This window comes from Xiphophorus hellerii, chromosome 2 (genome assembly GCF_003331165.1).
Source record: "Xiphophorus hellerii strain 12219 chromosome 2, Xiphophorus_hellerii-4.1, whole genome shotgun sequence".
Lineage (NCBI taxonomy): Eukaryota > Metazoa > Chordata > Actinopteri > Cyprinodontiformes > Poeciliidae > Xiphophorus > Xiphophorus hellerii.
Window position 1 is genome coordinate 2951297 of NC_045673.1, and position 22675 is coordinate 2973971.

Below are 22675 nucleotides of genomic sequence, written 5' to 3' on the forward strand. Positions count from 1 at the left end.
CTGCACTGTTTTGGAACTGTAGTCTGACTGTAGTATTTCTACTTTTATTTCTGGTCTATTAAATCATGTTATTCCACTAATTTGGAGTATAGGATAAACCATTTGCTATGTCTACAAGTAGTTTTCAAGATTTAAGTTTGGTATTTTTCCTAATAATTATATAGCTTTAAAATGGACCTAACTGGTTACAAAAAGGAATTTAAACTAAAGACCATAAATAGAGTTGAAGACCCACCCCTCTATGTTATTACTTCATTTCCTGTCCTCTTTCATGATCACTTATTTATGCCTGTTGTTGCTTCTCCCTATAAATACAAAGAATCTAAGGCCACAACCAGAGCAGTCAGCGCTGAGAAACAGACTTTCATAATAAGCTAAGCAGGTCATCTCTTCAGTTTGATCCAAAACAAGCCAACATGATTTCAATATTTCTGCTGGTGCTCTGTGTTGTCTTCCTTCTTTTTCAACTCAAACCTCAGAGACCCAAGAACTTCCCACCCGGACCCCCCACTCTGCCTGTACTGGGGAACCTCTGGAACCTGAACATGAAGAACCCCTTAAAAGACTTTGAAAGGGTAAGAAAAGCTATGATAAATATTTTTTTCTTTCTTTCTTATTTATTGTTTTTACAGTTTATATAAGATTGATTTCCATATCTTACTTGGATTTAATTTAACGCTTGCGAACTTCAGTTTTACTTGTTCAGAATTGCAGGTACAGCACAAACTTTAACTTCATTATTGATAAGCAAATATTTAGTGGAATAATTAGTTTGGATTAAGGAAAACTTTGAACTGTATGTTTGTAAGGCAAAGGTTATTCTGCAGCAAAGTCAAACATTACATAAACTTAAGTAGTGATGATGTCAGCATGATTCAGGAAACTGTGTAAAATATTCCTAGATGAATTATCCTAAAGTATCCCTGCTTTTTAATGCAGAAAACAATTTTTTGCATTAGAAAGCAGTTACTGCATAAACACTTTCTATGTGTTTATGTGTCTATGCATAAATGCTTTTAATGCATGTACTGTACCTTTAAATATCCCCTCATAACAGTCCAGTCATAATAACACAAACTTCTAAAGCTTTTCAAATGCAAAAATTATTCAAATATTTATAGCTACTGTCCTACACAATTTACACTAGAAATTAAAATGACAAGATATAGCATATAGACAATGAGAAACATTTCGTCTTTTATGACCGACAAATGTCATCAATTATTTTATTAATGTAGAATTTCATACAATATTGAGCATCAAAAATCAACACCTCTTGAATTCACCAAGTTAAATATGCTCTTCTAAACCAAGACTCAGCCCATTTGATCTTCTGCCTCAGTTTTTAGTGTCCAAACTCCAAAAATTGTGTCCAAAGTTACCTTTTGCTTAGTCACAGTCTCCTATGAAACAGTAAAAGTTTGGTGTTTGCACGCTTGGGAAAACTGATAAGCCAGACCTAATGATTAATGACAAATTTACTTTTGAGTCATGCTTTGCTTCAGGGATGGATTAAAAATACCATCAAATGTGTCAAAGGTCTGTAATGAGACATTTATTTGATTCAGGTGTGTTTGAGCAGCAATACAGGACAGTATCTCTTAAGGACAGAAGTTGGAGACCCCTGCTTGTTGGAGTCATTATTAGTCAATCTTTATGACATTTACGTTTTAATCTTTGGTTTGCGGGCGTGCCGTGGTGGCGTAGTGGTTAGCGCGACCCGTATTTGGAGGCCTTCAGTCCTCAACGCGGCCCTCGCGGGTTCAACTCCCGGACCCGACGATATTTGCCGCATGTCTTCCTCCTTCCCTGTTTCCTGTCAGCTTACTGTCATACAAGGGACACTAGAGCCCACAAAAGACCCCCTGGAGGGGTAAAAAAAATATATATTATTTAATCTTTGGTTTGCAAAGTCATCCATAAGTTGCTGCTGTTTTTTAAGATGTTTTCCATACATGTCTGACATGAACGTTCCCTTTAGCTCACTGGCATCCAGACCAAAGTGGTTTTATGACAGCTGGTGTAAGTTCAGTCAGAATAATATTTTTTAAGGTGACAGAAGCTGCATTTCCATTACAAATGTGCACAAAACTTTGCCAATCTTCTGCTAATGTCCAAAAACACATTTTCACAATTGCTGTGTTTCCATTAAATAGAAAAGCAATTAAAATCACTTGTGATTAAGTTTGTTCACGAGATAAGTTGTTAAAAATCAACCATAATTCTCCACCTACTTCCTGTCTTCTTCTTCATGGTTTGCACCCAGTTGTTTATCCTTTAACTTTTGTGATGCAAAAAAGTGTTTCCATTGCAGTTTAGTGAAATGAACCAATGTCACTAGTGAAAACTTTTGATCAAATAGGGATAATTTTTTATAAATTGCCATGTTTCCATTTACACATAATTATTTTTTAAATGCCAACCTTGCCAATTATATAGTGAATGGAAACGCTGATACCTGCAGTAGGGAAAATGATGGGTAATTCCAGGACGGGGATAACAGGTTTCTGGATTAGAGGTTTGTTCTATTACCCCACCATCATCACTCCATTTCCAATTCATAAATCTTTGGTCTTCTGCCTTGACTCTTCACCAGACTTCCTTCACATGTTTAAGGATGGATGGATAAAGGGGTAGAAGACATAAAAACAGGGGAAAAAAACTGAAAAAAACTTGTTTCTTCCAGCTGAGGCAGTCGTATGGAAACATCTACAGTCTGTTCTTGGGTCTGAAACCAGCTGTGGTCATCAGTGAGTTTAAGGCCATGAAGGAGGCGATGGTGATCAAAGCTACTGATTTTGCTGGTCGACCCCAAAACATCTTAATTACTAACCTCACCAATAACAAAGGTAATGTACCTGTATGTGTTTTGTAACATAATGCACAAAAAGACACTAGTAAGACTAATCAGGTACAAAAGTAAATGAAAATTTTCAAACTCCTGTTCTAATTATCAATAAAATGTACAGTGCTAACTTTGTTTTGTTGGAAGATGAGCATTCTGTTTTGCCATTATTCAATCATTCTAAACACTCAGTTAATTAACCAGACACTATAGCTACAGTTTCAGGACTTGTTTCTTTCTTTTTTTGATAACATTGATAAACTATTTTACATCAAAATGAGCACCTATATGCTCATGCAGGTATTTGTAAATGATTTCCAGTTTCCAGAGTAAAGTTCTTGTATGTTCATTCCATTTTTAAACAACTTTGATCAAATTTAAATAACTTTAAAGGTCAACCTACACAAGATTATTCCTCATTTTTGTTCAAATAAAGAAAACACTTTTGAATAAAACAAAATGCAATTTTTAATTTATAGACTCACACAGTTTCTAAGTACTTGAGGTTACTGCGTAGCTAAATGTCACCTTGGAAGTTAGTTTTTTGTCTTTTATAGGTGTGATTTTGGTTGATTATGGCTCGCTGTGGAGGGACCATCGGCGCTTTGCTCTCATGACTCTGAGGAACTTTGGTTTGGGAAAGAAGTCAATGGAGGAAAGAATCCATGAAGAGATTCAGCACATAATTAAACCTCTAGATGACAACATCGGTGCGTCTTCTGTGATTTTAAGCATTATTCGGTTTCTGTTGTACTTGCATGTGAGCCTGTCACATTTTAGTCTCTTGTATGTTTTTCAGGTAAAACTTTGAGTCCTCAGTTCCTGTTTCATAATGCCGCCTCCAACATCATCTGTAAGGTTCTGTTTGGAACGCGTTACGAGTACGAAGATGAGACGATCAAAATTATTGTCAGGTGCTTCACTGAGATTACCAAAATAGCCAATGGACCATGGGCGATGGTGAGTCACAGCATCAGACACAGGTGGGATGAAGTGGGTAAAGAAAGCAGATTATGATGATCACAATCTGAACATTTTCAGATAGTATTCTTGCTTTAAGTTGGTGCTTTGTAAAGTTTTAACAAATCACTGGTATTAATCTTTTCAAACACTATAGCACCTTTGTGCTAGATTTATTTTTCTCAGTTAAAACTTCTTTACTAAACAACAAATCAATCAAAAATCAAATTGTGAAAGTATTTCTTAAATTTTGACTCTCATAATAAAAGTTGAATATCTTAAGATGAATCTGAATATGTTCCTCCTGAGGAATGTTTTATTCAAACAGGATCTGTGTTTTTCTTTTTTTAAATTTAATCCATGTACTGTAAAAATGTCTCTTTTTTCTCAGATCTATGACTCATTTCCTTTGATCCGTCCCCTCCGGTTGCCCTACAACAAATCCTTTCAGAACATGGAGGTAATGTAGGACATAAACTTATTTTGATAAGTTTACACACTCAACATTTGAATTTTTCTTTTTGTATTTTTGCCTTTCTGTCACTCATGGATAAATGTTGGCTGCCATGATTTCTCATCAAGTACATTTGAGTACAGATTTAGAGGAATTTGGAGGAAGGAAGCCATGATTCATTCAATTAGCTTAAAAGCAAGAGCCTATAGCTGGCTGCTCTTTCTTAAGAGATTTGTGAACAAGCTGGGGCTCAAACACAAAGATTTAACTCATAGAATAAAAAAAACAACACATTTCTTTCACTTGCAAAGTAAATGTGTCAGTTTTCACGAACAAGTTAAATATTTAATGCTAGAATAATCAAATCGAACGGAATGTTATTGAAATTTCTCTGATTGTCTGGAGGAATCTAATCCAGTTGCAGAAGGATTCCTGTAATCCTTTATAGACTTTCCCAACATAATATGACATTCCCCAACATGAAGCTCAAACTTTAAACACAGTCTTTTCTACATGCACGCTCTTTTCATATTCAGTCTGTGGCTTTAAGATATAATGTGCAATAAGACACTAAAAATAGACAAGTTCTTCCAAAGAATGTAAACTTATAAGCACAACTAACTTCTGTGTTGTAGACTTTTCTGAACATTGCACAACGTTTGGTGAATGAACACAAGAAGAGCAGAGTCCCTGGAGAGCCGCGAGATTATGTCGACTGCTATCTGGACGAGCTGGATAAGGTGTGTCATACATGTGTTTTTTGAGAAAGAGATGAGCCACATTAATGAGTAATGGCCAAACATAACTAAATGAAATAACTGCCTTATTAAGATAAACTGCACTTTATTGATCCCAGAATACAGAAATGATTTTGCATCACCAGCACAACATATAAAAACCAGTCTACTCAACATGAATACAAATAAAGTACAAAATCAGATGTAAATTTCTTTACAAAGAATGAGTGCTACCTAAAGATGTTTATACACATTGTGTACAAACTGAAATTATTCATAATTAAATACAACAAAAGTAAGAATCTGACTGTTGAAGTTTTTCTCATGTTTCTCTGTTTCCTTACAAAGTTTATTTGATTTGAATTTCATGTCTCTTTGTCTTCCAATGTTCAGAGAGGTGATGATGCCACTTTTTCTGAGGAACAACTGACAAGAATGACTTTTGACCTCTATGCTGCTGGGACGGACACCACCTCCAACACCCTGCTGAGCGGGTTTCTTTACCTCATGACTTACCCTCACATTCAAGGTACACTTTGACATGGAAAAGCACTAACTTCTTTAAATGAAAATGTATTTTAGTTGAAGTGATAACCGTAAATTGCCTTTTTTCCCTCCCTCAGAGCGATGTCAGCAGGAGATAGACCGGGTGCTGCAGGGACATGATAAGGTCTCTTTTGAGGACAGGCACAACATGCCTTACATGCAGGTGAAATGCTCCCTAAAGACATAGTTAATAAATTAATGATGGAGTTATTGAAAACAGTGTTTTTCAATAATAATGCTCAAACACTTTCTATTATTAATCACACACAATCAGATGTTTTCACGCCTTTATTTCTTTGAATTGTAACAATTTTCCACATACAGGAGAAGATATTATCTTTAAGTTCTATTTATGTGGCCATCTGGAGTCTTGAAGGTTACAGAAGTGCATTACTGTTTTAAAGGAACTCAGTGTTTCAGCATGTTTGCAGTTTTCTGGAAGTTTGCTCCAGATTTGTGGAGCATAGAAGCTGAATGCTGCTTCTCCATGTTTGGTTCTGGTTCTGGGGATGCAGAGCAGAACCAGAATCAGAAGACCTGAAAGTACTGGAGGGTTGATACAACAGCAGGAGATCATTAATGTATTGTGGTGCTAAACCGTTCAGTGATTTATAAACTAACAACAGTATTTTAACTTCTATTCTCTCAGTGAAGGACTTTAGAACTAGAAATATGTGCTCTATCTTCCTGGTTTTAGTCAGAACACCAGCAGCAGCGTTCTGGATCAGCTGCAGATGGAGGATTGATTTTTTTTAGGCAGACTTATGAAGACGCTGTTGCAGTAATCAATGCAACTAAAGATAAACTCATGGATGAGTTTCTCTAGCTCTTGCTGAGACATTATTTCTCTGACCCTGGAGATGTTCTTCAGGTGATAGAAGACCGACTTCGTAACTGTTTTTATGTTGCTTTGAAGGTTCAGGCCAGAGTCCATCACCAGATTTCAGGCCTGATCTCTAGTTTCCAGCTGTAATAACTGAAGCTGTGTGTTAACTCTAGATTGTTTCTCTTTAAGTCCAAAGAAAATTACTTCAGTGTTTACGGTCAGGTCAGATCTTTTCTGCTTGGTGACCTGTTTCTGGTTGGTAAACTGTAACTTTTCAGGTTCTGTGCTCTTGTTTTTGCTCTACCAATAAGTGTAATCGCACATCGTGATGGAGAGATTTTAAGAAATCTGCTTTGTTCCAGGCTGTGATCCATGAAATCCAGCGGATTGCCAACATAGTTCCTCTCAGTGTCTTCCACTGCACCACTAAGGACACAGAGCTCATGGGATACTCCATTCCTCAGGTTGTTAGCATCTTGCTTTATTAGGCTTTATGTGTTGCTGAAAATAAGATAAACAACTTGACTGCTTTTCTCTCCCTTTTGGATTCCTTCAGGGTACAATGATCATCCAGAACCTGACCTCAGTCCTGAGAGAAGAGGGACAGTGGAAATTCCCTCATGAGTTCAACCCTGAAAACTTCCTGAATGAACAGGGAGAGTTTGTCAAACCTGAGGCCTTCATGCCTTTCTCTGCAGGTAGATTCAGTGTCTAAGGCTTCATTCACACTGCCTGCCTTAATGCGCAATTCTGATATTTTGTGAAATTCAATTTACTTTTCTTTTGCCTGTTGGTTCACATTTCCAAATATATGCGACCTGTATGTGATCTCCTGTGTGAACTAAAAACAACATGAAAATGTCCCTCATTCACAGTAGAAGACACAATAACAGCACACATAGTTACTCAGTGTTTGCAGAAGTAAAATCTTGCGATTTTAAAGTTGTGATGATTTTAAAGCCATCACATTAACAACTTAATCTACATTTTCGTCCACCATGGCTGTTGATTTTCCTCCCAGTTCCACATATCAGGACACAGAACAGTGATGTTTGTCGAGGATTGATGATGTTCAGGTTGTTTGAATGTGACCTGCCTGTACAGACTCAGAAAGATCAGAAACGTATCGGATTTAGAACCACATATCCAAGTAGAGTGGGTTGCATTTAAAAAAAATCTGATCTGTGTTGCTCAGACTGTCAAGAAAAGGTCAGATACAGGATGCAACACAGTGAATTCAGAAGAGATTTAAAAAATCAGATTTCAGTTCATTTAGGCTGCAGTGGGAAATTTTGAAACTGGAAAAAATCATGCACGCACACTGAGGTATGTTAAAATAACTGAATGTTATTTTTAAGCTGTTGTTTTGTGAACCAGGTTCTCGGATTTGTCTTGGAGAGAGTCTGGCCCGCATGGAGCTCTTCCTCATCATGGTGACTCTACTGAGGAAGTTTAAGTTCGTCTGGCCGGAGGATGCAGGAGAACCTGACTTCACACCAGTCTTTGGAGCAACTTTGACTCCCAAACCTTATTTTATGAAGATCCAGCTGAGAGAAAATCAGTGAGGTTTTCAAAGGACTCAATGATAAATCAATACCAGTTTTGTTTGTGCATTCAGACTGTTTAACTTCTACTTGACAGTTATTCCATAATCAGCTGGTTTGAAAATTGATCATTGAGCAAATCAATAAACAGATTTAAATTAAACTCTTCCTTATTATTAAAACTGTATAGTTTCTATAACCGAGTGAAACACATCAGTCATTAATTGCATTCCTACAAATAAAAGATATGAGTAATTTTATTAAATTATGTATATTTCATTTTAGAATCTTATTGTGTGAATGGGATTGTATTGTTTCAAATAAACCTTTGACGTACGATGGCACCATCTGGTGGTCAGAAATGGTAACAGATATGAAACCACGTCTCTTTCATTTGCAGAATAAATTCTGATTTCAGCTCTGAAAGTTTCTATATGCAGGTTTTGAAGAGCGACGTGTAGGTTAAAAAATCACAACTACACTGCTGTTTTCCAAAAGAAAGGAAGCGACTCTCATTAAGTTGTGCATTCATTTATAAATAGCTTTAATTTATGTGATTTTTGATCAGAACAAAAAAAATCCCAATTATAATTTGAATGTTAAAAATAACAACACAATTAAGATTTTTAAAGTTATTTTAAATTAAAAAAGAATTTTAAGGTTTTTCTTTTCTTTCTTGTTTTATATGACTATTTGTCATGTTTTTCTGTGGGGTTTTTTGTTATTGTTCTTTTTTTAATCTCTGGTCCTTTGTTTTTCCTGTAAAAATATTGTACGTACTCTACAATACAAGTACGTAGAGTACGTACTCTACATACTCATTCATATGTAATCATTCATATAATGAGCATATAATAAGCATAATGAATGATTTTATGCTTATAAACCTACGTTAGCTTACATGATGAATTGTATTAAGTCATGATATTTCACAAATTTGTAGTTGACTATAGGACAAACCATCAACTGTAACCTAAATCTCTAAGTAGTTTTGCTCTTACCTCATTTGCAAGAAATTAAACAGAAGATAAAGGAAACTGAAGACCCACCTCCTCTAACTTGTTGGCACATCACTTCCTGTCCTTCTTTTGACCACCTCATGTTCTCTCTCAGGTTAAGCAGATCATCTCTTAAGTTCGATCTGATCCAAACCAACATGTTATATACATATTATATACATATATAATCCATTCCTTAACATTCTTGTATAATCTGTATATTCTGTATAATCTGTGCATACAGCTCCCATATTTATATTTATACACAATATCTATATCTCTTTGCTATAACCCCTTATAGTCCATACATACATAGTCTTGTACATCTGTAAATAAATATTTATATCTCGTAGAGCACTTCTGGATAGATGCAAACTACATCTCGTTGCTTGTACTTGTGACAGTGCAATGACAATAAAGTTGAATTCTATTCTATGTTGGTCTCAGTATTTCTGCTGGGACTCTGTTTGTTTCCTTCTTTTTCAACTCAAACCTTAGAGACCCAAAAATTTCCCCCCTGGATCCTTCAGCCTGCCTGAAACCTTTGGAACTTCAACATAAAGAATCCCTTAAAAGACTTTGAAAGAGTAAAAAGAGCTATTATTCATTTATTTTTTATTTAAAAGCTAAAGCCTATTAAGTCATGATATTTAACAAATTTAGACTTGACAATGATTTCCAAGCAGTTTCGTAGATGTAGTGTAGGTCCTTTCACTAATAACAGCATAGTTATAAAATAAACTGTTTAAAAATAACAAGTTGAACTAAAGATCATGAAGAAAACTAAAGAACCACCTCTTACATGTCATTTCCTGTCATCTTTTATGATCACTTATTTATGCCTGATGTTGCTTGTCACTTTAAATACAAAGAATCAAAGGGCACAACCAGAGCAGTCAGCGCTGAGAAACAGACTTTCATAATAAGCTAAGCAGGTCATCTCTTCGGTTTGATCCAAAACAAGCCAACATGATTTCAATATTTCTGCTGGTGCTCTGTGTTGTCGTCCTTCTTTTTCAACTCAAACCTCAGAGACCCAAGAACTTCCCACCCGGACCCCCCAGTCTGCCTGTACTGGGGAACCTCTGGAACCTGAACATGAAGAACCCCTTAAAAGACTTTGATAGGGTAAGAAAAGCTATGATAAATACTACTATTTATTTTCTTTCTTTTTATATTTAATGTTATTACCATTTATATATGATATTAATTTGTATATGTTGCTAGAAAATAATTCAGTACTTGCAAACTTCAGCATTACTTATTCAGAATTGCAGGTAAGCAGTAAACTGTAACCTCTGCTGTTGATAAGCTAATACTTATTTGGCGATAGTTTCAGAACATTTTGTATTGTACATTTGTATGCAACAAAGTCAAACATTACCTGAATTTATGTAGTCTCCAGCATGATTCAGGAAATTATGTGAGAGATTCAACATTTTAGAGATTATTCCTGATGCTTATTTTATTTATTTTTCAATAAAAGCTTGAAAAAGTCTGAGCGTGCTGTGGTGGCGTAGGGGATAGCGTGACCCACATTGGGAGGCCTTGAGTCCTCGATGCAGCCGTCGCGGGTTCGATTCCCGGACCCGGCGATATTTGCACCCTGTCTTCCCCCTTTCCTGTCAGAATACTTTCATATAAGGGACACTGGAGCCCACAAAAACCCCCTGGAGGGGAGAAAAGAATTTTTTTTGGAAAAGTCAGGATTTCGTGATATGATTTGTATCATGTCCACTCATAAGCCCGCCTGGCTTGTAAATATTTGGATTGTGACATTTTGGCTCCGTTTCCCACAGCACTAAATTTATAATGAAACATTCAAAACATACAGTTCACACTGTAATGTTAAGTTAAAGAGAACACCTTAACTCCAGTTGATATTGAGGAGAAGCTCATTTCCACATTTATGTGAAATGGTGGATTACAGTCCTGCAAAAAAAAAAAAAAGAAAGTAAAATCCTATTTTAATCTCATTCACAATCTGGCTACAGACGTCTGCAGTTATTTTTGGTCTCTTTGAATTTAGTTCCTTATCAGGTGAATTACAGTTCAGTTTGAATTTGTTGACTGTAACTTTACCTTCAAAAACTCCTGGTCCATTCACAACAACACTGACCTGCAAACCCTTAGAAATGCTAATTTTATTAAACTGAACTTCCCCAGAATCAGTGATGGCTACTTTTCTAAACTATTTATACTAGAAATTAAAATGACAAGGGCAGCCTTTACAATTGCATATATGAAACAACCAGAGAAATAAGAAGCATAAATCAGAACAATTTGACATGTATGTCATCAAATATTTTAATTATTGTAGAATATTATACAATATTTACCATCTATAAGCAACACTTTTTGAATTTACCAAATTAAATAGGGTCTTCTAAACCAACACTTGGGAAACTTGATCTTTTAGATCGTGTCTTTCAGGATCCAGTGAGCAGAAATGGTGTGTTATCCACAGGTCCAAAGTTACGTTGTGCTCAGTCATGGTCTCCTATGAAACACAGTGAAGGTTTGGCAGAAATTGCAATTACTTTAAAAAATTCTAGTCAAAACAACATGTTATTAAACATTAGGAAAGGTCTGGTTCATTTGATTCCAATGTGTTTGAGCAGGAAAGCGTCAAAAAGCTGCAATAAAGTTTCTCTACAGGAGTGAAGTTGGAGATATTTCCTTTTATTTTTTATTACATTTATCTGCCTCCAAATCTCTTACATTTAGATTCAGTCTTGCAGTGTTCCACACATTTAGCAAAGTCATTGTTTGCGAGCCATCCAAAGGTTGCTGCTCATTATGTAAGACATTTCCCAATGAAGTCTGCTGTGATTTATCCAGGTCCTCCAGTTCAATGGCAACTGGTTCAGACAGGATGAACCTGTCTGGATGAACCTAGACATGTTTCAGTGAATGTGAAAGAATTTCTAAAGTCAACCTACATGAGATTATTTCTCATTTTGCTCAAATAAACTAAGCAGTGTGAAATAAAACATATGCTATGTTGAGAAGTACATGTGGTTACTGTATAATGACACTAATATTTAGTGTCATTTTTAGGGTGACACATGTAATAGGGAAATATGTTGGGTGATTCCAGGAGGGGGAAAGTGAGATTACAGCACCACCTTTTCATAAATCTTTGGTTTTCTGACACCAGAGTTTGTTCACATTTTTAAGAACGGATGCAAGGATATTAGGAAATAAAGACTGAAGAAACTAAAATAGAAAACAAGGAAGAAATATTTAGTGTAACATACTAAACTAAATGTGATTGGCCACAGCAAAACCAGGAACAGCCAGAAAACACACCGTGAATGTTCAGTAAATGTTTGCAGGTGTTTGGTGAATGTATGACATTAAAGACTCTGAAGTCAGAAGTAATGTTTTCTTTTATTTCTGATTCACCTCAACAGATTTATGTGATATTTTCTCCATAGTTTGGCATCAAGCTCACTTTTTTGTGGGTTATTACATTATGCTTACATGGAAGAAAAAAAATGCATACCAACCACGAAGAACAACTAAACACTAAAATCTTAAAAATATTCTGTAAGCATTAATTTCCTTAAAGAACAAAAACATTTGCTAAATAGCACAATCAACTTTTAAAAAAAATTTTCTCTTTATGTTTTTTTTAATATACTCCAAATTTAGGACATAGTGAATAAAATAAAAAAATCTTTTTTCCAGCTGAGTCAGTCGTATGGAAACGTCTACAGTCTGTTCTTGGGCCAGAGACCAGCTGTGGTCATCAATGGGTTTGAGGCCATGAAGGAGGCGATGGTGATCAAAGCTATTGATTTCGCTGGGCGACCCAAAAACATGTTAATTACTGACATCGCCGATAGCAAAGGTAACATATGTGTTTTCTATCATAATTCACAAAAAGCCATTAGCGTGACTGATTTGGGTGTTGACCTCAGATATGTTTTTCTCAGTTTCGACTTTGAAAAAAAATCTCTGTTTTTCCTGATCTGGACTCTCCTGGCTTTGACCGCTTCCTCTCAATATTCCATAGGCTTAATTTGCAATCAACGCGCCCCCATCCCCAGGGTTGCCAGATCTGACCAACACAACCTCCAAAACAACCAGCCCCAATCTCATCCTCAATTGAAACTCGTGTTAATAGCACCAGGTGTTAATTACAGCTATTTCAGGCTGAGGGCGCCCATTTCCCCCAAGTGGACTGGTTGGCCTGACATTCAGCACCGTGTTGTAGGGGGGAGGTGTCACTTGACGCCCTGGGCGGCTGCCCATGTCCCCCATATCAGAAACCGCCACTGTTAATAGAATGTATTCATGGCTAACTTTATGTCGAAAAGGTGGTGCAGCTATTTTTTGCCATTTACTTTATTTTTCTAAACACTCAAATAATCAAATTGAACTGGCCACTCATATTGCATGAACAAACATTTTACAATATCAATGACTTTATTTGTTCTTTTTGGTTGCATTAATAAAACATTTTACATTTAAATGAGCGTCAACATGCCGCTATTCTAAATACAAAATGATTAAGCGCTATCTGATATTCAGTTTGTATAAAATTACATGGTCGTTTCATTCCTAGACATGTTTCAGTGAATGTGAAAGAATTTCTAAAGTCAACCTACATGAGATTATTTCTCATTTTTGCTCAAATAAACTAAGCAGTGTGAAATAAAACATATATTCTATGTTGAGAAGTACATGTGGTTACTGTATAAAGAAATTTCATTTTTATATTGTCTTTTCTTTAGGTGTTGCTCTGGTTGATTATGGCTCACTGTGGAGGGACCATCGGCGCTTTGCTCTCATGACTCTGAGGAACTTTGGTTTGGGAAAGAAGTCAATGGAGGAAAGAATCCATGAAGAGATTCAGCACATAATTAAAACTCTAGAAAATAATATTGGTGACCCTGTGATTTTAAGCATTTATATCTTTCTGTTGTCTTTTTTGTACTACCGTTCAACCTTGTCACATTTTCGTCTCTTGTGTTTGTTTGGTTTGTTTTTTTAGGTAAAACTTTGAGTCCTCAGTTCCTGTTTCACAATGCAGGCTCCAACATCATCTGCAAGGTTCTGTTTGGAACCCGTTACGAGTACGAAGATGAGACAATCAAAAATGTAATCAGGTGCTTCACTGAGATTTTGAAAATTTTAATGGGACCCTGGGCGATGGTGAGTCAAAGTATTATTCAGAAATAGGATGAAGTTAATTTGGTGAAAGTATTTCTCAAACGTATCAAAAGTATTTTTCTTGTACTGTCCCCATAACAGTTGAATGCCTTAATCTCAAAAAGATAGAACATTTCCTCCTTAGAAATGTTCTATGCAAACATAATCTGTGTTTTTTATATAACCAATCCACTGTAGTGATTCCTCTTTCTCCCCAGATCTACGACTCATTTCCTGTGATCCGTTCGCTCCCACTGCCCTTCAACAAAGCCTTTCAGAATATGGAGGTGATAGAGGATGTAAAGTTGTGCTCATAAGTTTACATACTCTGGCAAAATTTGAATTTTTCTTTTTGTATTTCTCACTTTTCTGTCTGTCACTCATGGCTGAAAGTTGGGTTCTATGATTTCTCATCAAATACATTTCAATACAGATTTAGAGGAATTTGGAGGAAGGAAGCTGTGATTAATTGATTGATCTTAAAACCAAGAGCCTATAGCTGGCTGTTTATTCCTGAGACCCATTTATTGATGAGCTGAAGCTCAAACACAAATGTTTAACTCAGAGCATAAAAAAACAATAAAAAAACAAAACAATCAATGAATACTATTTTTGCACTTTAGCAAAGTAAACACGCTAATCTCTTTTTATAAATAAATTCTTAAATGCTGGAATCTTTCCTATTCCCCATTCCCCAACATATAGCTCTAATTTTAAGCGCAGTCTTTTCTACATGCACGCTCTTTTCATAATGGGCATCCCTCAGTCTGTGGCCTTAAGATCTAATGTATAATCAGACACTTCATTGCACAAAAATAGACAAATTCTAACAGAGAATATGAACTTATGAGCACATCTATAAATCAAAAAACAATCTACCAAAGTGGGTAAAAAACAAACAAAAAAAACAATGCTTATTAATTAACTTTTGAGTTGTAGACTTTTCTCAATATTTCAAGAGGTTTGGTGAATGAACACAAGAAGAGCAGAGTCCCTGGAGAGCCGCGAGATTTTGTTGACTGCTATCTGGATGAGCTGGATAAGGTGAGTAAAAAATAAAATAAAATAAAATAAACGCAGTGAACGAACCGTATCAGACTTAACTTATTTAGAAAACTTAATTAGAAAACAGACAATATACTTACATAAATAAAATCAATACACAAAACTAAACAGACATTGCCATACAGTAAAATAGGATCCTATCTAAACATGCAAAAGAAAATGTATAATTATGCATCCAAGGGGTACAAAACTATTAATCTGATTCTTCATGCATATGTTTCTTTATTTATTTATTTATTTATTTATTTATTTATTTCGAACAGACTTTAAAACAATCAAAAAGAAAATAAAATAAAATGGGATGAAACAAACTTAAGAAATAAAATATGAAACAAATTATTATGCCCATGTGACATGCAAAATTTTCTGTTCGAAAAGGAGCAGGTAGAAGATACATCTTATAATGTCCTGCCCCTTTCCTACTTGTCAATGTATTTACAATGAACTGTCATAACATCAAAAAGAAAAATTTTTCCATTTTTTTCATCATGTATAACTATACAAATTTATTTTAAGTACTATTTATATCATCAATTACATTATAGCCTATTGGATATTAAACATCTTATACAGCATATTTTGAAATGAGCTCTGCTTTAATCAGCTTTTTAAATTGGTTTACATTTGTAATTTGTTTTAACTCATCATTCAATCCATTCCAGACATTTACTCCACACACAGATAAACAAAAACTCTTCCTGGTTGTTCTAATATGTTGTTTTTTAAAATATCCTTCACCTCTTAGATAATAACCACCCTCTCTGTCAGCAAACATTTCCTGTATACTGTGTGGAAGTTTTTGATGTCTGACCTTAAACATGAATTGTGTAGTTTTAAATGTTACCAGGTCCCAGAATTTCAGTATATTTGATTTAATAAATAACTGGTTTGTGTGTTCCCAGTATCCCACTTTATGTAATATTCGGATGGATTGTTTTTGTAAGAGGTATAATGGCTGTAAATTTGTTTTGTATGTATTCCCCCAGACTTCCACACAATATGTCAGATGTGGTGCAATGAGTGTATTATATAGAATAAACAAAGATTTATAGTCTAGTACGAAGTTAATTCTTCTTATAACAGCAACACTCTTGGCTATTTTAGATTTTACTTGTCCGATGTGTGTTTTCCAGCTGAATTTATTATCTAATGTGACACCCAAGAATTTTATTTCATGTACTTCTTCTAAATTAACACTGTCAATTGATATTTTAATTGGATTATTTTCCTGTTTTTTATTGTTTCCGAATATCATAAATTTGGTTTTATCTAAATTTACAAATAATTTATTGTTTTTGAGCCAATGCTGTAATTTTTCTATTTCTGTGTTGATCACTTTAGAGAGTTGTTGAATGTTTTCTCCGGTACAGAAGATACTTGTATCATCTGCAAATATAATGTATTTTATAAGATTTGATATTTTGACTATGTCATTTATATACAAAATGAACAATTTGGGTCCCAAAACTGATCCCTGCGGAACTCCACAAGTTATGTTGAGTACGTCTGATTTCTGACCATCTAATTCTACAAATTGTTTCCTTTCTCCAATGTAGCTCCTAATCCAGTTTAATGGCACCCCTCTAATGCCATACCTTTCCAGTTTTTTTAATAACATGTCATGATTGATGGTATCAAAAGCTTTTTTGAGATCCAGAAATACACCAATTGCACATTTCTTTTTATCCATATTGTCTATAATTTCTTCTGTAAATGCCATCAGTGCCATCGAAGTTGATCTTTTTTTTCTAAAACCATACTGACAATCAGTCAGAATGTTTTGCTTTTCAATGAAATTATCCAACCTTTTACTAAAAACTTTTTCTAGTATTTTTGAAAATTGACAGAGAAGTGACACTGGTCTATAGTTGCTAATTATATTCTTATCTCCAGATTTAAATAGAGGAATAACCTTCGCTATTTTCATTGCATTTGGAAATGTTCCAGATATGAATGATAAGTTGCAGATGTAAGTTAGAGGATCTGCCACATCATCAATTATCTGTTTTATAAGTGACATGTTAATGTCCTTCCAGTCCATTGATTTTTTATTGTTGCATTGATTTACTATTTCCTTAATTTCAATTTTGTCTACTGGTTTCAGGTACATAGATGATGTATTTTGTTTAATACATATTTCCGATGAATCCACATCCCGTGGGTTTGATTTATTTATTTGTTCTGCTAACGTAGGCCCTACATTTACAAAATATTCATTAAATCCATTTACTATCCCAACTTTTTCATTCAGGGTTTTATCATTATAAATAATATATTTAGGGTGAGTAGTATTAGAAGAATTTTTTCTTATCAAGCTATGTAAAGTTTTCCAAATTCCTTTAATGTTTAGTTTATTATTTTCTAATATTTTAGAATAATAATCTGTTTTGCATTTTCTCATAATAATAGTTAATTTATTTTTATAAGATTTATATTTTTGTTCTGCTTCAACCGTTTTATATTTTATAAATTGTTTATATAGATTATTCTTTTTCTTACATGCATTATGTATGCCTTTTGTAATCCAAGGCTTATGATTGTTTTTTTGCCTGTAATTACAAGTTACAATTGGACAGTTTTTATCATAAAATGCTTTAAATATTTTGGTGAATATGTCAAAAGCCTTATCAATATTTCTTTCTTCATACAACACTTTCCAGTTCTGTGATTGTAAATCGTTTCTTAATGCTCTTATTGAGTCCTCTGATATTATTCTTTTGTAAGTGATGTTTGTGACCTTGTTTATTTTTCTGCAAACATCTTCAAGTATAACAAACACTGGTAGATGGTCACTGATATCATTTATAAGAAGTCCACTTCTCAATTTACTTTCCATATAATTAGTAAATATATTGTCAATCAGGGTTGTACTCTGTGTTGTTATTCTACTTGGTTTAGTAATTAGTGGATATAAACCTAAACTATGTATAGAATCAATAAAGTTAGATGTACTTTTAACCATATGTGGATTCAACATATCAATATTAAAGTCTCCACAGATGAAAATTACCTTTTGATGCATCTTAGCAAACAATGTTTCCATGTAATTTGTAAAGATGTCAGTATCAGATGCCGGTGCTCTGTACACACAGCTGACCATTATATTTTTCTGCTTCTCAAATTGGATTTCAATAGTAATGCATTCCATAACTTCATCAATTGACACTGACATTTTTTCTATCATCTTATATTTTAGATCATTCTTAATGTACAAAGCAACACCTCCACCTTTTTTATTCTTTCTGTTAATGTAATTGAACTCATACCCCTCCAGTGGGAAATCTACTCCCTTCTCAGAGGTGAGCCAGGTTTCTGTTATTGCTATGACGCTAAATGACCTTTTTAGTTGATGTAAATATTCTTTTATTTTGTCATAATTTGCATAAAGGCTACGGCTATTGAAGTGAATAATTGACATTTCTTGATCCGAATTATAGCATTGGCTATAGTTCTCATCAGTATAGTAATGGCAGTTGTCATTCAAATAATCAAGAAAATTGTTGTCGGGGTCAATATCTGTGTCTATGTTCATATGTATATTTTCTTATCATCACTGGTTTTCAGAAAGTTGATCATGGTTACCCGGTTATCCTGTTTCACTGATATTTATCCAACTCTTCAATTTTTCTGATGAACAGTATCTTAGCTTCTTCCGGTGAACCGTTCAATTTGATATAGACTCTGCAGTTTGAGGTCCATGTTGATTGTATTTTCTTTTGTTTCCTGAGAAAACGTGCTTGTCTTGCTATATCTGCGTTTAGTTTGGTTAGATGCTCATTTATATAAACATTGGTTCCCTTTAATTTCCTCCCTTGTTTTAAGAGTTCATTTTTGTGTTTCCTGTTTGTAAATCTCATTACAATAGCTGGTTTAAGTCCTTTGTTTTTTTGTGGAAGTGGATGGCAAGCTTCAATGCCATTATTATCAATGCTGATTCCCTTATTGCTGAAGAATGATATTATCTGTTTTTCAAAAGTTCCTTGATCTTCATCCCTTTCTTCGGTATTATTTGCTTCTGTAACAGCCCGGGCATATGATCGTGGCTTCATTTCCAACCCACTAATTATAACATCATTCATTCGACTGTATTGTTCCAAATCAGCCACACGATGTTCCAGGAAGGCTATTTGCTTGTCTTTCTCTACATTCTGTCTCTTCAATTCTTTAACCTCCCCCATTAAGTTCATTATTAGTTTTTGTTGTTGTGAGATTGTTGCTATCTCACCAGACATGAAATCCAAGGATTTCTTTATCTCCTCAAACTCCTCCTCTGTCGTGGATCGACTTTGCTTCGTATTTCTTTTCGACATTTCCGTTTACTCTGAACAATTTGATGGTCCGGCGTTGGAGTTCCAGCTCAGGAGTTGCAGCAGCTGCCCTGCTTTGTTGCCGCCAGTCAGATATTGTAGTGGGAACCCAGCGTAGTCGCAGCCGCTAGGTGTTATCTCAGCAATAGCAGCCCAGCATTGTAGCCGTAGCTCAGGTATGGAGACCCACCTCAGATGTTGTAGCCGCCTACCAGGTGTTGGCGCCGCAACCCCCTCTCAGCGTTGTAGCCTCCGGTCAGGTGTTGCCGCCACAGCAGCCTCTCAGCGTTGTAGCCTCCGGTCAGGTGTTGCCTCCACAGCAGCCTCTCAGCGTTGTAGCCGCCGGTCAGGTGTTGTCGCCGCCGGTCAGGTGTTGCCTCCACAGCAGCCTCTCAGCGTTGTAGCCGCCGGTCAGGTGTTGTCGCCGCCGGTCAGGTGTTGCCGCCACAGCAGCCTCTCAGCGTTGTAGCCTCCGGTCAGGTTTACACAGTTTATGTGATTTAAATGCTATGTCTTTGTCTACCAATTTTTAGAGAGATGGTGATGCCACTTTTTCTGAGGAGCAGCTAACAAGAATCACCTTTGACCTCTATGCTGCTGGGACAGACACCACCTCCAACACCCTGCTGACCGGGTTTCTTTACCTCTTGAACTACCCTCACATACAAGGTATGCTTCAAAGCACTGATATAAATGAATTTACGTACATGTGAACGGATAATTGTTAATGTGCTTTATTTCCCTCCCTCAGAGCGATGTCAGCAGGAGATAGACCGGGTGCTGCAGGGACGCAATCAGGCCACTTTTGAGGACAGGCACGACATGCCTTACATGCAGGTGGGACGCTTCTTGTTATAAAGACATTTTTCTTAAATTTGTGATAGTTACTGAAATATATTTTTAATAATATGCTCTAAAACACATTGCATTGATTAATTACATACACACTTGTATTTTCTAGTAGCGGTGCACCGATTGCAGATGATGGAAACATTTGAGATTTGAAAATTCCATCAGGCCAATAAAAAACATATTCTATAATATTTTATTTGGATTTTTTAATACAAAAATATGGGGTCAATAGAAAATATGTTTAACATCTGCTTTTCATCTGGATCTGAGCCTCGAGCCTCACAGTCAGGGAAGATTTTTTGCACCTTTTACGGGTTTATGCCGTTTTTATTCTATCGCTAACAGCTGGAATCAGTGGGATTGCTTTTCATGGTGGACAGATTTTAAGAAATCTGTTTTGTTCCAGGCTGTGATCCATGAGATTCAGAGGATTGCCAACACAATTCCTCTCAGTGTCTTCCACTGCACCACTAAGGACACAGAGCTCATGGGATACTCCACTCCTCAGGTTGTTAGCAGCTTGTTTTCATGGATTTGGCATTCTGTAATAAAAATATCTACCATTTGGATTCTTTCAGGGTACAATGATCATCCAGAACCTGACCTCAGTGTTGAGAGAAGAGGGACAGTGGAAATTCCCTCATGAGTTCAACCCTGAAAACTTCCTGAATGAACAGGGAGAGTTTGTCAAACCTGAGGCCTTCATGCCTTTCTCTGCAGGTAGATTTAATGTCTATGAGACTAGAAAAAAGCATGCAGACACACTGAGGTATGTTAAAATAACTGAACATGGTTGTTTTGTGAACCAGGTTCTCGAGTTTGTCTTGGAGAGAGTCTGGCTCGCATGGAGCTCTTCCTCATCACGGTGACTCTGCTGAGGAAGTTTAAGTTCGTCTGGCCGGAGGATGCAGGAGAACCTGACTTCACACCAGTCTTTGGAGCAACTTTGACTCCCAAACCTTATTTTATGAAGATCCAGCTGAGAGAAAATCAATGAGGTTTTCTGAATAAACTGAAGAAAGAACTCGATGACAAAACATCATTTTGTTTGCTCATTCAGTAATGCAACAACAATATCTTCAAAGTCCCACACTGTTTATTTTAATTGCTACCTGACAAGATGTTGCATAACCTGCTGGTGTGAATTGCAATGTTTGACTTCCTTCAAAGAAAACTGATCCTCAGGCAAGTCAGTAAACAGATTCTGGTTGAATTCTTGGTAATAATAACAAGAAATTGTGTCACAGTCTGTATATTTTATTTAAGAATCATATTATTTGAATGGGACTATGAATGCAAACAATTAATTGATTTAGGATTAACAGTCGATTAATGGGTTATTAAATTAAAATTAGTTCCAATGGACTGCACTTTTTTTTAATGTTGTAGTTTGACCTCCATCCAGTAGAGTGCGCCGCTGGTCGTCCTTAAGTGGAGCCAGTTGATACAGAAAAGGAAAAAGAAACGGCGTTCACACTGCAGCCTGAAGTGACCCAATTCCGATTTCTTTTGGACGTAATGCGACCTGTATCCGATATTTTCATGACAGCCTGACAAGCACAGGTAGGTTTCCTTTCGAATGCGACCCATATCCGATGCTATCCAATTCAAATGCGACCTAAAGTCCAGGTCGCATTTGAATTGGATAGCATCGGATATGAACATCACTGATACTCCTCAAATCTCACTATTCTGCGTCCTGATACGCGCAGGTGGGAAGAAAAACAACAACCATCTTAATCCGCATTAACATCTTAATGAGGATTAAGCTGTTAATATGCTGCTCCGGCCGGATAACAACTTCAAATATGTAAGCTATGCGCCACCGTTAGCATCCATGTTTACTTCCGCAAACATTGAGCACTTCTTTTTTATGGCCTTTGGGAGACACTGAGAACGCTGACGCTATTGCGCATGCGGGACACTTTCAGGTGGTTTGCCCGTTCACACTGCAGAACTCTTACAGGTCGCATGTAAGAAGATATATATATATATATATATATATATATATATATATATATATATATATATATATAAATCCGATTTCACAAAAAATCGGAATTGGGTCACTTGTGAACGCAGCCATAGAGTCCGGTACGCATTTTATGTGCTTCTGTTTTTATATATAAACACTCGCCAATCTCCTTAAGTTTCTCCTTAATATCGCTCATTCAGCCGTGTTGCATGACAGAGCAGCATCAACTTTTCAAACAAAAATTACTGATTTGCTACGAAGGCGAGGATTTGATGACCGAGAAAAACCGAGGAGGTAAAAATAAAAAAAATTACAACATGATCAAGAAAACACGACGCCATTAACGGAGTAAAGTTTTAACTTTTTTCTGTTTGTTTACTCAGTATTTAGTACAGCTGACTCAAAA

The 22675-nt window shown here is 35.8% G+C and overlaps 2 protein-coding genes across 2 annotated transcripts; both read left to right on the top strand.

The window, feature by feature from the left end:
- The first annotated feature begins 280 nt into the window (after positions 1–280).
- On the top strand, positions 281–8280 carry LOC116737642 (cytochrome P450 2J6-like). The gene is made up of 11 exons (XM_032590949.1): positions 281–575; positions 2687–2849; positions 3403–3555; positions 3645–3805; positions 4197–4265; positions 4895–4999; positions 5390–5525; positions 5620–5705; positions 6731–6832; positions 6925–7066; positions 7746–8280. The coding sequence occupies exons 1-11, from the start codon at positions 417–419 to the stop codon at positions 7931–7933; spliced, it is 1464 nt and encodes a 487-aa protein (XP_032446840.1). The 5' UTR covers positions 281–416; the 3' UTR covers positions 7934–8280.
- A 1461-nt stretch (positions 8281–9741) lies between these two features.
- LOC116737647 (cytochrome P450 2J6-like) lies at positions 9742–21460 on the top strand. The gene is made up of 11 exons (XM_032590964.1): positions 9742–10038; positions 12604–12766; positions 13653–13805; positions 13913–14073; positions 14289–14357; positions 15010–15114; positions 19976–20111; positions 20194–20279; positions 20701–20802; positions 20873–21014; positions 21104–21460. The coding sequence occupies exons 1-11, from the start codon at positions 9880–9882 to the stop codon at positions 21289–21291; spliced, it is 1464 nt and encodes a 487-aa protein (XP_032446855.1). The 5' UTR covers positions 9742–9879; the 3' UTR covers positions 21292–21460.
- The last annotated feature ends 1215 nt before the right edge of the window (positions 21461–22675 follow it).

What these genes read in the sequence shown, in the direction of transcription:
- LOC116737642 (XM_032590949.1), top strand. Translation starts at nt 417, where the DNA reads ATGATTTCAATATTTCTGCTGGTGCTCTGTGTTGTCTTCCTTCTTTTT. An exon ending in ACCTCTAGATGACAACATCG is followed by an intron (nt 3,556 to 3,644) that starts GTGCGTCTTCTG and finishes TATGTTTTTCAG; the next exon opens with GTAAAACTTTGAGTCCTCAG. An exon ending in GACTTACCCTCACATTCAAG is followed by an intron (nt 5,526 to 5,619) that starts GTACACTTTGAC and finishes TCCCTCCCTCAG; the next exon opens with AGCGATGTCAGCAGGAGATA.
- LOC116737647 (XM_032590964.1), top strand. Translation starts at nt 9,880, where the DNA reads ATGATTTCAATATTTCTGCTGGTGCTCTGTGTTGTCGTCCTTCTTTTT. An exon ending in CCTTAAAAGACTTTGATAGG is followed by an intron (nt 10,039 to 12,603) that starts GTAAGAAAAGCT and finishes TCTTTTTTCCAG; the next exon opens with CTGAGTCAGTCGTATGGAAA. An exon ending in AAGCCTTTCAGAATATGGAG is followed by an intron (nt 14,358 to 15,009) that starts GTGATAGAGGAT and finishes TTTGAGTTGTAG; the next exon opens with ACTTTTCTCAATATTTCAAG.